The 12,479-nt window shown below is 39.5% G+C and overlaps 1 protein-coding gene across 2 annotated transcripts in view; it reads right to left on the bottom strand.

The window, feature by feature from the left end:
• DENND1B (DENN domain containing 1B) overlaps nucleotides 1-7,232 on the bottom strand; it is a 266,884-nt gene extending 259,652 nt beyond the window's left edge. The window contains exons 1-2 of one of the 2 annotated variants that reach the window (XM_030818700.1): nucleotides 6,891-7,232; nucleotides 4,622-4,686 (exon numbers count right to left, since the gene is read on the bottom strand). In XM_030818700.1, coding sequence (XP_030674560.1) covers nucleotides 4,622-4,686; nucleotides 6,891-6,907 — 82 coding nt within the window. In that variant the 5' untranslated portion in view covers nucleotides 6,908-7,232. The remainder of the gene's footprint in view (nucleotides 1-4,621; nucleotides 4,687-6,890) is intronic. The other variant, XM_030818697.1, reaches the window with a different exon arrangement.
• Nucleotides 7,233-12,479: the final 5,247 nt, after the last annotated feature.

The following is a 12,479-nucleotide window of genomic DNA, read 5'->3' as shown; positions in this document are numbered from 1 at the left end:
TTTGTACCACATACAGTTTATACTCAAATATTTCCTCGCATGATAAAACCACCTATACACATGAAGTCACTATGCAATGGGAGGCAACAGAGCAGTAGTTAAAATACAGACTCTGGACAGACTACCCTGGGCAAGTTTCATCATTTCTCTGTTCTTCAGTTTCTTCATGTGCCAAATGGAAACAAGCATTTCCTATATCATAAGATTTTTGTGAGGCTTAAATAGTACACAAAAAATACCCAGAATTGTGCCCAGCACAGAATAAGTACAACATATTAGCTGCTGCAGCTGCTGCTCCTCCTCCTCCTCCTTTTCCTCCTCCTCCTCCTCCTCCTCCTTTTCCTCTTCCTCCTCCTCGTCCTCCTCCTTCTCTTCCTCCTCCTCCTCCTCCTCCCCCCCACTACTGCTACTATTACCACTTGGAATAAACTATCAATAAAATAAAAAAAGAGAAAGCTAGAGTACCAAGGCTACTTCCCAGAAGAGAAATACTTAGAGGCATACCCAATCTTTTATTGACGAAAAGTTACTTTTCATTTCCCTGAAGTCTTAAGTCACTTTGGGGAAGGTGGGGACAGTATGGTAACAATGACTTCTGTTAACAGAATTGAGGAGAGGCCATCACTGCTGGCTGTACTTCCCTGCCTGCTAAAAGGAAGACAGACAACAAAAAGAATAAGAACACTAGCAATTATCTTGGAGATCTACCAGGAAGAGCATTAAGATCTAAATTTCGGCACTTCACTCTTGGACAGCTGGAGCAGAAGTTACTGGGACGCTGTTCTGCCAGGGAAACCTCCATTAAAAAAAAATGCCACAACTAATCTGTCAGACATCACCAGAACAAATCCTACTAACACATAGGGGACACTATAGGGAAATATTACCAACCCCTCTTATGGCATTTTTTTAGATTTGTAGAGCACTCCATATGAAACTAACAAGTTATTTTCCAGAATGTTCTGAAATGTGTTGTTCTCAAAAAAAAAAAAAATCAATATAATGCCTCTGAAACAAGTCCAAATAGCAGTAGATCAGATAAAGATCACAATCTTATCAGAGGAGCTTTATCAAGTTATATTTTAAAAGCTAATGTCATTTCACACTGTTAACTAAAATTTAATTAACAACCTGTCTCTGAAGATACTTATCTAAGTTACTCAGGATAAATGAAAACATTTAGACTATCTATTAAAAATGAACAAGAGAAGCATGCCAAATACCTTAACATAATGTCACCAATTTTAGTATAAACCAAATTTACTCTAAATATATTTTCTATTTGACCAGTCATCAAAAAATAAATATTCTGAGAGTTCTTTAACAAAGTCATTTTAATTGATTTCTCAACATCTATTCATTGCCAATTTAAATAAATCAATCACGATAGTCTTGCCACCCACCCCTTTACCTCTACCCCACCAATGACAATTTCAGGAATGGTCAGGCGCATGCCAACTTAGGCTACCAGGATCTAAGGAAAGGCTTTCTAGGGGATTTGAAAAAGAAACTTTCTGGCTCTAAATAGAGACATGTAAAGCCAGTGTCTGTCACCCCCACAGTCACAAACGAAAAAGCAGAGTTCCAACTTCTACTGACAGTCGTACAACCGCAAGAAATCTAAGCCCTCCAATGACACCATTACTGTGAGTGGCAGAAATGAGAAGCAGAAAGCACCTGGATATTTGACGACTTCTTGTGTGAACTATATTAAGTTTCTCTAGTTTCTCCATTATTTAAACCAATCTTATGTTTGTACTCCAAAGCATCCTAATTTATACATTTTGTTTTCCAAGTCTATTACTATTTAAGAATTTCACCCATGCTCATTTAATGTTAGCAAAAAAAAAAATTATTGTACCTTAAACAAGCTGATAATGCACATATCAGAGCCTCATTAAAACAAATAGGTACTAACAGTTAAATAGGAGGATTCCAATAACTTTTAAAATATTTTTCATATATTTAAGATTTAGCTATAAAGTAGAACATTGATAAAATATTACAGAAACATAAATCTCTCAATTTGGCAAAAAAATTTACTTTTATAGCCCTCTTATAGTTATTGATTTTATTATATAGTTACTATTTTATCATTTGTTATTTATAATAGTTACTGATTATAGTTATTATTTGTTAGATCCTAAAATATTAGCCATATTCATACCATTTAAGTCATAATAAAAGAAGAAAGGTTACTGCTGCTTACATGGCTGAGTTTAGTTTTTTAAAATATCTTTAGAATTTTCTGCCAATTAGCCGTATAGAATGGATTATTTGCAACCTACAGAGAAGCCAACATTATTTACTTTAACCATTTATCGTATTTACAACTTTACCAGGCTAGATATAAACTGTTAAAATACAAATGAAGATGTTTCTAAAAAGTAGTGATTTAAATAACAACAGCAAAAAGACAAGGTATAATATTAAAGCAGGGCAGAAGTAGAAGATACAAACTGGAATAACTAGCTCATGAAAAGTGGAAAAGAGCAAAAAGAGGAAGAAGGGAGTAAATCACTCAAAAGTCTTTATAAAAAGGTCACAATCTCTCTGACACATGCGTACATTGGGTATTATAGAAGGCAAACTGATCTTTTAACAAGATCACTTTAATACACATTTAAAATTAGAGAATCCATATTTTCCAAGTGAAATTAGCCTGTTGTGTGTGTGTGTGTGTGTGTGTATGTATATTTTTTTTTTTTGAGACAGAGTCTCACTTGGTCACCCAGGCTGGAGTGTGGTGGCGCTGTCTCGGCGCACTGCAACCTCCACATCCCCAGTTCAACTGATTCTTGTGCCTCAGCCTCCCCAGTAGCTGGGATTACAGGCATAGGCCACCATGCCTGCATAACTTCTGTATTTTTAGTAGAGATGGGGTTTCACCATATTGGTCAGGCTGGTCTCGAATTCCTGGTCTCAAATGATCTGTCCACCTCGGCCTCCAAAAGTGCTGGGATTATAGACATGAGCCACTGTGCCATGCCTTTACAAGCAATATCAGATGCGGTAATGTTGTGGTAGGTATTTTTTAGATTAATTCATATCATAAACCACTATAGAATAGAATTAAATTGGAGCTGAAAATATAATGTATCCATTTGAGTAGCCATTCTACCTATTATATCCATTCTTCAAAGAGAACCTGGTTGGGGCTCAAAATAATGCAAATGGACAAACTTTACTACATATAGGACAATAAAAGATAACTTCGTCAACTAGAAAAGGCTCCCTACAACCTAGGATCACTCCTTGCCAATAGACAAACCTGACCACAGCTGCAGTTCAAATAGACCAGGAGTACAGTAGTAGGGCTGGTGGAGCCAACAATGTGTGACTTCATACTAAAATTAGCCATGCCCATTTCACCACAACTGGGTTGGGCTTCTCTATTTTAAGGTGTGCAGCTCCAAATTACTTAAGAGTATGTAATTGCTGGATAGTTTCTGAAGCTAAAAGTGTCAGCAGACTTTCCTCCAAGGCTTTAGGATGGCCAGTAAGTCCACAAAACCCCTATGCTTAATCATCATGCTATCCAGGGTCTAAGCACACAGCAAGTAAAGACATACTTTAAGTATCTAGAAAGACATACCATGCAAGAACACATTAAAAGAAAATAGGCAAGAAAAGAATTCCTTATTCTTGTCTGCTAACCCTGCCCCCTACCACACACATGCACAATACACAATACGACAAAAGTGGAGGGAAATGATGAAAATCATGACATTAAAGTACTATGCTCTCATCTTTTCAGGAAACTGTAAGGAACTGACAGCTGAAACCCTTCCACGTAATTTCACACTATTGTTTACCTCCCTGCAAAAGTGCTGTGCTATTGGAGTAAATCCAGCAGAAGGGGCTACTCAGTCTGCATTCTGCGTTCTGGAAACATCAGAAGCGAAGTGGTGTAGCTTCCATTGGTACTAGCAGGAGAATGCTCACTAATGTTTAAAAAAAGACACTAAATTTCCAAACATAAATGAAAGAAAATGAAAAGACACGTCCTTTCACCAAAACTAACGATGACTTTACCAATGAATGGTGAAACTGAGTTGTAAGTTATACGGGCTTAACACACACCTGAAATTCAAGCTGCACAGATAATATTCATGATTTTTATAATCCCAGGGCAAAGACTTAACACCTATTTTATTACCAGCAACTTGAGACACTCAATGCAGAATACACATTTAGTAGTATTATTTTCCTATTACTATCATGTTCCAGCAGTCCACAATATTAACACTTGCTTTGACAGATTCAATCAATTATTTTAAGAATTAGCACAACAGGCCAGGCACAGTGGCTCACACCTGTAATCCCAACAATTTGGGAGGGCAAGGTGGGTGGATCACTTGAGCCCAGGAGTTCAAGACCAGCCTGTGCAACATGGTTAAACCCCGTCTCCACAAAAAATATACAAAAATTAGCTGAGCATGGGGGTGTGCATTGGTAGCTCCAGCCACTGGGGAGGCTGAGGTGGGAGGATCACCTGAGCCTGGTAAGGAGAGGCTGCGGTGAGCCCTGATCATGCCACTGCACAGCCTGAGGAACAGAATGAGATCTTGTCCAAAAAAAAAGAGACCTTGACAAATAACAGAACACAGAAGACACATACCTTCATTTTCAGAGGCATGACATTTCACTTTCAACACCAAGTCAAAGGTTCTGTCTGGATTTGCCCTAAAAGCAAAAAGTTTAAATTAATTTCCTATGACAAATAAACATCTCTATGAAACTTGTATTTTCTTAATTCTAAAACTAATCTTGTTTTTGTCTCCATACATTTTATGTGACTATATTACTACAGTATAGTAGAAATAACAATGAAACTGTTTTCTCAATTGAGCAACTTAAAAGAGCTGAGACTTAGGAATTCTGACACTTGGGGAAAAGCATTTAAACTCTGAGACTGTTTTCCCTCACCTGGGAGGTGCCTTGTCCACTTCACAGAATAACAGTGAGGATTATAAATCCAATAACATATATGCAAGTACTTCATAAGTACTAAGTGCTACAAAAATGCAAAGTATTGGTTTTATCTTATTGGATCAAATTTAAAAGCCAGAGCGTCCCTAAGTGTCATTATACCCTGCCAACAGAGTTTGACACAGGTTCTTAGGCTCTCTCCAAAGGACTTGCAATGTAAGTGTAAATGATGAACACGTGGTTCCACCTGCCAAGTTCTAGATGACCATAAAACATTGATAATGCTCCATGAATGTGATACGTTGCATATACTTTTCTTAAAATGTATTTACTGTACTTATGCATATTTAAAGTAGCAAACTATTCGTAGCTCTAAGGCTAACAACATAAAAAGGCTTCTTTTTATCCATTATCTTTGGAAAAACTAGTCATCTGCTTCCGTGTTAGATTTTCCCACTAGAAACTGTGTAAGTTTACTTTGCTTAATTCAGAAGTTATTGACTTTTTTACTAACTTGCCATATTTGCAAAATTTCAAAGCAACATTGGTTAAATTTCAAAAAGTGAACTGAAATATACTGAGACACTTTTTCTTCATAACATTGCTGTTTAAATCTCTCGTTCCATCATAAGGTAAAAGATTAAGTCTGGTACCACAACGGCCAATGTGTTAATATCTCAGTTATTCCTGCTAACAAGACCTTAGTGCCTTTGTACATTGGCTGTATTTCATATGTACTTCCTTCAAGAAACGAATGCCAGCTCTGACTTTTAAAAAAAATATTTCTGTTTTTAGAAGCTTTTCTTATAAGATATGAATCTGGAAACATAGGAAGTGACAAGACATAAATTAACATGCAAATATACATTTTCTCAGCCTTTCCACTATTAACTTGTTTCAATGGGAATAATCTGGGCTCAGATGACTTCCTCCCTCTTAAAACAATTAATGTCAAGAAGCATACTATTTTTACTCACTTACCCTGCCCACCATGATGTCAAACACACTGAAGAAAATAATTCTATTACATAATTCCCCTCTTTCCCTAATATTCTTTAGAATTTCTCTTAGGTGTAAAAGTTACATATTGACTCAGTTTTACTTATGTGAAATTCAAACAGCCTTTCACAATAATACAAATATACATGCCATTATTTTAAACTTTGTGAGAAGGAGGTAGTAAAGGGTGGGTAAGCGAAGTAAGAAGGAATTCTTTCCAAAGTTAAGTTTCAGAAGAAAAATATAAAACTCATGCCTCTAAGATACCTAGAAACAAATCACCACCGTTATTAAAATTGCTTTTTACCTAATCTCCTGAGCAAAGTAGTCGTTGATAAATACTTTAGCACACACATAAAAATACCCTCTAATTGGATACCGTTTTGCAAGAACCATGCATCTACAGTTCCTCCATAAAGAAACACCAGAGACCAATCTAATTTTATAAGCAGAATCATAAGAAAACATCCAAGACAAAAGTAACAAACAGACTTAAGAAAACACCGGTTATATTAATGCTCAGAGAGCACTCGGAATAATAATCTCTTAACCTCAACGCTGACTCCCTCCCGGACACCACACGCACACAGGCAGCCCCAGGAGAGTCACATCTGACACACTCCGGGGAAGCACGAGAACCCCTCAGCGGCGGTGTCAGAGGCCGCCCGGCCTCCCCCTGTCCCCCGAAAGGCGGGCGTCGACAAGGCGCTAGTGGCCTCTCCAGGAGGAGCCGCGCCAACCCCGGAGGGCCGGGGACGCAGGGCGGGCAGGCTTTGCGGCCTAGCGCCGTCCCGCCGGCCGGCCAGAGGCTTGGGGGCCGGACTGCACCCCCAGCCCGCCCGGCCAACCTTGGCCGCCCGGGAAGCCGGTTGAGCGTGGAGGCGCGGAGGAGCCGAGCTGGCCTGGGAGGGGCCGCCGAGGGACGCCCGCCCCCGACGCGCTCGGGCCCCCCCACTCACTTGGTCCTGCAGTCCATGGTTACATGTCGGTGTGGGGCTGTCCGTCCGGCCCCCGCGCGCTGGCCTGGAAGCCCGCAGCCCGGCCGCGCGAGGGTCGCGCCGTCCCCGCCCACGCCGGCGGCCACACCGGGAAAGAAGCTGCTCACAGCAGCCGTGGCGGCGGGCCCATGTCGGCTGCGCCCCCGGCACTTCCCCGCCTCCCACCCCACCCACCAGAGCCTTTCTGTGACAGCAGCGGTGGCGTGGCCGCCGCCCCCGTCTCCGCCGGTAGCCGCCACCAAAGCTGAGGCCTCTCAGTTCCTGCGACCGGGGCCGCCCGCTGCGGCTCCTGCACCTTCTTGCAAATCAGGAAGTCCCCGGGAGGGGGAAGGGGCGCGCGGGGACGCGCCCAGCGGCTTCACCTGGGCCGTGCGGCTCGCAAGTTGGAGGCTGTGGAGGAGGCGGGGGCCATGTCCCCGCGCCCGGGCGGCCAGAGGGTGCAGGGGGAGCGCTAGTGCCTGCCGGGATGGCCCACGTACCGCTTTGCCACCGAGCCAGAAAGGCAAGGTGCCCCCTGTGTCCTCAGCATGAACCAACCGGCTTCCTTTCTGGGTCCAGTCCAGATTCCAGGGCGTCGGGGCTGCAACCCCACAAAGGGCGAAGTACCTGGAAAAGTACCTCGACCTGCAGTATTTTCCACACACATACACACGGACTTGGGTTCCTTTCATTTCATACTGCAAATTCAGAGCTCAAGTTGATGCCCCTGGCTCTTGCGTCACTCCAGCTGTGGCCTGGTTACAGCTCTCTGAAATCCAGAGCTACCCCCTCCTGATTCAGGAATGTTCAGACATGTGCACCTGCTAAATAGCCCTGTCAAGTGGCCAAATGGTAGTGCCCCCACTTGTCTGCGCATGTGGGAGGCAGACATTCCTACACGACAGACTGCAGTAATAACCAAGGACTAACTTTTGAACACATGTACATAGTCGCAGGTCTCAGAATCTGGCAGTTTAGGCGAGTTCAGGGAGGGCACCACTGAATAAGCGTGGGAGGGACTGATTTACACAGCCCTAAAGCACATGTGAAGCAGGCTATGTGCACTGTCACCCAGTACTTGTCATAGGTATGTGATAGATACTTTCATCAGCATTTTACAGATGAAGAAACCAGGGAGTAATGGCAAAGCTGGAGTTCACACCAGGTCTATCTGATGCTGATTATTTACTTCTACCTCATATTGCCTGTCTCCCTCCTCTGCTGTCTCATATTTAGGATCTACTGAGAAGACAGGTAGAAAAGTCTTATGACGGAAGTTCAAATTACTGTGGCAGGCCAGGCTCTTACACAGAGATCTTCTGGGGAAGGCCTTCTCCCAGCTAACACTGCCACCCTTGACACATAGCCACAGTGTTTCTTCCAAAAGGTGATTACTTCAGACTTTATTCATGCAGAAGTTAAGATGATGAGAGGAAACCAAATGTGGTACGAATGTAGTGTGAGTCATAAGACATAAAAGTCAGAAAAGGAGTCTCAAGAATTAAAAAACTTAGAGTCAGAGAACCTGAAGTTGCACTCAGTTATACAACCTTAAACTTTCTTGCCAAAATTGGGTACTACTTGGTCAAAAAGATGAGAAATATTGTATAGCCATGGGCCTGTTAGTCAAAAACGAGGACGGGCCATAATTGGGAAACAAAAAAAAACATGTGTTTATCATAAAGTGTTGTCATAGCTTGACTCGGGGTGAGACACTTCAGTTTCTCGGTTCCTACATTTGTAAAATGGGAATTATTAGTTGTATATCACATGAGCAGTGTGATGTTCAAGTAAAAAAGTTGCTACAAATTTGTATTATCTTTTGAGAAATTATTCTGTGAATTTCAGTTTCACAATTAGGCAAACTATACTACACAAGTTTTCTTTTCCCAAATAAAGATTTTTCTGCATAAGTGACCATACTCCAAAGCCTTGAAAAAAAAATTCGTAAACTAAAAGCCACTTCTGCCCCGACTGTTACTGAATTTCTCAAACTTCTCCTTTCGTTATAATTAATTATTTCCAAAGAAAGGAACCCTACTTGGGGTGACCATATTGAGGACTTTTTAATTTGGTGTGAGGAGATAATATACAATTGTTTTCCTCATTCATTGTTGGGATTTTTTTTAAATGACAGTCATACCCTTGCACAGTATAAAATTGTTCTTCATTTCATTTATGTTAAGTATATCGAGGGAAATACCACACATTCGCATCCCAAAGCAAATCTTTTTAAGCAAACTTTTAGGCTGACCGTAATGAAGAGATTTATCTGTTCTGATATTACTGAAGTAAAAGGAACAGAAACATAGGTGTACATGAGTTACATGCATGAGGTGTTAAAAAATTAGAAAACAAATAGTATACACTTACCTTGGTAATAGCTTTAATGAAATCAATGGTATAACTTTAGCAATACTCATTTCATATAGAACTTCCCATATGACTGATAGAGAAGTGTACAAAGGGCAAACCTTCAAATTAGTCTTAAATCTTCCCAAGATCATATTTCAGCAATGATATTTCCTACTTGACAATTAATATTAACAGTTTTCAGGACCATACCCATCAAAGAACATAGTCTGTATTGTTGTCAAAGAACATGGTCTTTATTAATTAATTTGTTATTAATTAATTAATTTAGTTTTTTTAATGTTTCGAGACTTAAATGTTGTATGTGGTTTGTAAAGAATATATATTCTGCAGCTTTGGGGTACAGTGTTCTAAATATATGTCCATGATCAAATACGATGATTGTGTTGTTGACATCTTCTATTACTGAATTTGCATCTGCTTGACATAATTCAGTTAATGGGAGAAATGAGTTTAAATATCCTAACATGATGGTAGATTTTTCTATTTCAGCCTATAGTTCTTTCAGGTTCTACCTTACACAGTTTGGGGCTGTGTAATAATATACACATCAGTTTATAATTTCTATATCTACCTAATAAATACAACCATTCATCATTATGTTGTTACTTTCTTTACCTCCAATCGTACTTTTGCCTTAGATTCTAAACAGTTTTCTTCTGAATAGTATTTGTCTGATGTTAGGATATCTCTTTTCATCCTTTTACATTCAAACTTTCTAAACCATCATATTTCAAATTTATCTAAAATTTTTAGTCTTGGTTTTTAATCTAGTCTGATCATCTTTGGCTCTTACATCAAACCCCTAGACAATTTGCATTTATTAAAACTGTTGATAAATTTAGGCTGGGTGCAGTGGCTCACCCCTGTAATCCCATCACTTTGGGAAGCTAAGGCGGGTAGATTAGTTGAGGCTGGAGTTCAAGCCTGGCCAACTTGGTGAAACTCTGTCTGCTAAAAATACAAAAATTAGCTGGGTATGGTGGGTGGTGCAAGCCTGTAGTCCCAGATAATGAGGAGGCTGAGGCTTCAGAATCACTTGAACCTGGGAGGCAGAGGTTGCAGTGAGCCAAGATCATGCCACTGCATTGCAGCCTGGTTGACAGAGTGAGACACTGTCTTAAAAAAAAAAAAAGAGAGAGAGAGAGAAATGCTGATAAATTTAAATTTAAATCTATTTCTGCCATCTAATTTTGTACTTCCCGTTTGTTTCTTCTGATCTGTTTTTTTCTTTCACTTTTGCATTCTTTAGGATTACTATTTATGCTTTCATTTCTGCCCCCACCTCTTCTAGTTTGGAAGTTATTTACTCTGTTTCTATTCATTTAGGAGTTATCCTAGAAATTTTAATAGGTACATTTTAACTGATTAAAGCCGGAGTTCACAAGTGTATCCACCCTCTCTCAAACAATACAAGGACCTCTAAAACCCCCTTCAAAACTAAAATCCTCTCCAAAAAATGCATTATGAATGTTGTTTTATACAGTCAATGTTTGTTTAGATTTACTCAGAACTTTACTATTCTTTTGTATTTTCATCTTAGATCTTCCATGTAGGATCACTTTCCTTCTGCCTAAAATTCTTTCCCTTTTTGTTTGAGTTGGAATGTATTTATTTATCCCTCATTCTTGAAAAATATTTTCACTGATGAAGAATCCAAGTTTACTATTATTTCTTTCCACATATTATCAATATCATTACACTGTCTTCTAAGTTCCCTAGTAACAACTGGAACTTTGAAAGTAACCTTAAAATGTCATGTTTTTTCTCTCTGACTGCATTTATGATTTTTCTTTTTTGTCTTTAGTTTTCTATAGTTTCACTGTAAAGTATCTAGGTGTAGATTTTTATTCATCCATCTTTCTTGGTTTCTTTAATTTTCTTGTCTCTGGATTGGTGACTTTCATGAGTTCTGGAAAATTCTGGACTCCTTTCTTTCCATTCCTTCTGGGACTCTGATAACACATGTGTTATTCTACCCTCCATGTTTGTCAAACATCTCTTTTATAGTATGACTCTCTTTATCTGTCTATGCTGTATTCTGGAAAATTTCAAAAATATTATCCTGTTCACTAATTCTTTCTTCAGCTTTGTCTCATTTTCTGTCAAAGTCATCCATTTAGTTTTTAATTTATATTATTTTTATTTCTAAAGTTCTGTTTGGTTATTTTCCAAATCTGTATTCTCTTAACTCATATTTTCAGCCTCTCTTTAATTTATTAAAAATATTTAATATACATACTTTAAATTCTATTTCTAAAAATTCCAATATCTGAAGCATTTGTGGGTCGCTTCTACTAACTGATCTTTTTTCTACTTGTTCTTACTTATGGTCTCTTGATTTCTTCTATGTATGTGATTTCTTTTTATGTTATGTGATCCTTAGAACTTTATATATAGAAACTGAGTGACAGCTGAAATGAAAATGAGTTCTCTGGAGAATATATTAATTTACTGCTGGTAGACGCTTGGGATCACTAGCAATTCAGAAACATAAATACTAAATTCTCAGCTTGAAATTCTTCAGACCATTCATGTGAGACCTGGTTTGTAGCTATGAATCCTCTGGGAAGCTTTTTTCCCCTTAACTCTGCTCCATTGTTTGAGACAATTGTCCTTGAATACCTTTGGGGTGTATCAGCTTTATGAAGAGTATCCTGTTGGATTTCCCACATTAGGAAGGGTCTGAAGCCCCATAAGACCATGATAACAGTTCATGGTCTTCCAGTTCATCCAGCTTAGGAAAAACCCTAAAGATGAAGACGAAAGGTGGCTTTTTTTTTTTTTTTTTTTTTTTTTTTTGAGACGGAGTCTCGCTCTGTCACCAGGCTAGAGTGCAGTGGCACAATCTTGGCTCACTGCAACCTCTGCCTCCTGAGTTCAAGCGATTCTCCTGCCGCAGCCTCCTGAGTAGCTGGGACTACAGGCACCTGCCATCATGCCTAGCTAATTTTTGTATGTTTAGTAGAGATGGGGTTTCACCATGTTGGCCAGGATGGTCTCCATCTCTTGACCTCGTGATCCACCCACCTCGGCCTCCCAAAGTGCTGGGATTACAGAGAAAGGTGGCTCTTGTAGCTACTTTTATTTGTCCCCCATCCTCCACCCCTAAGTATTCCCACTTGACTGCCTGCTCTTTAATGCATTGTAAACTTTTAAAAATACTTAATTCTGAATTTTTAGTTGATTTTCATGAAA

The sequence above is a fragment of the Nomascus leucogenys genome, chromosome 9 (genome assembly GCF_006542625.1).
Source record: "Nomascus leucogenys isolate Asia chromosome 9, Asia_NLE_v1, whole genome shotgun sequence".
Lineage (NCBI taxonomy): Eukaryota > Metazoa > Chordata > Mammalia > Primates > Hylobatidae > Nomascus > Nomascus leucogenys.
This window is presented reverse-complemented; position numbering and strand designations above follow the sequence as displayed.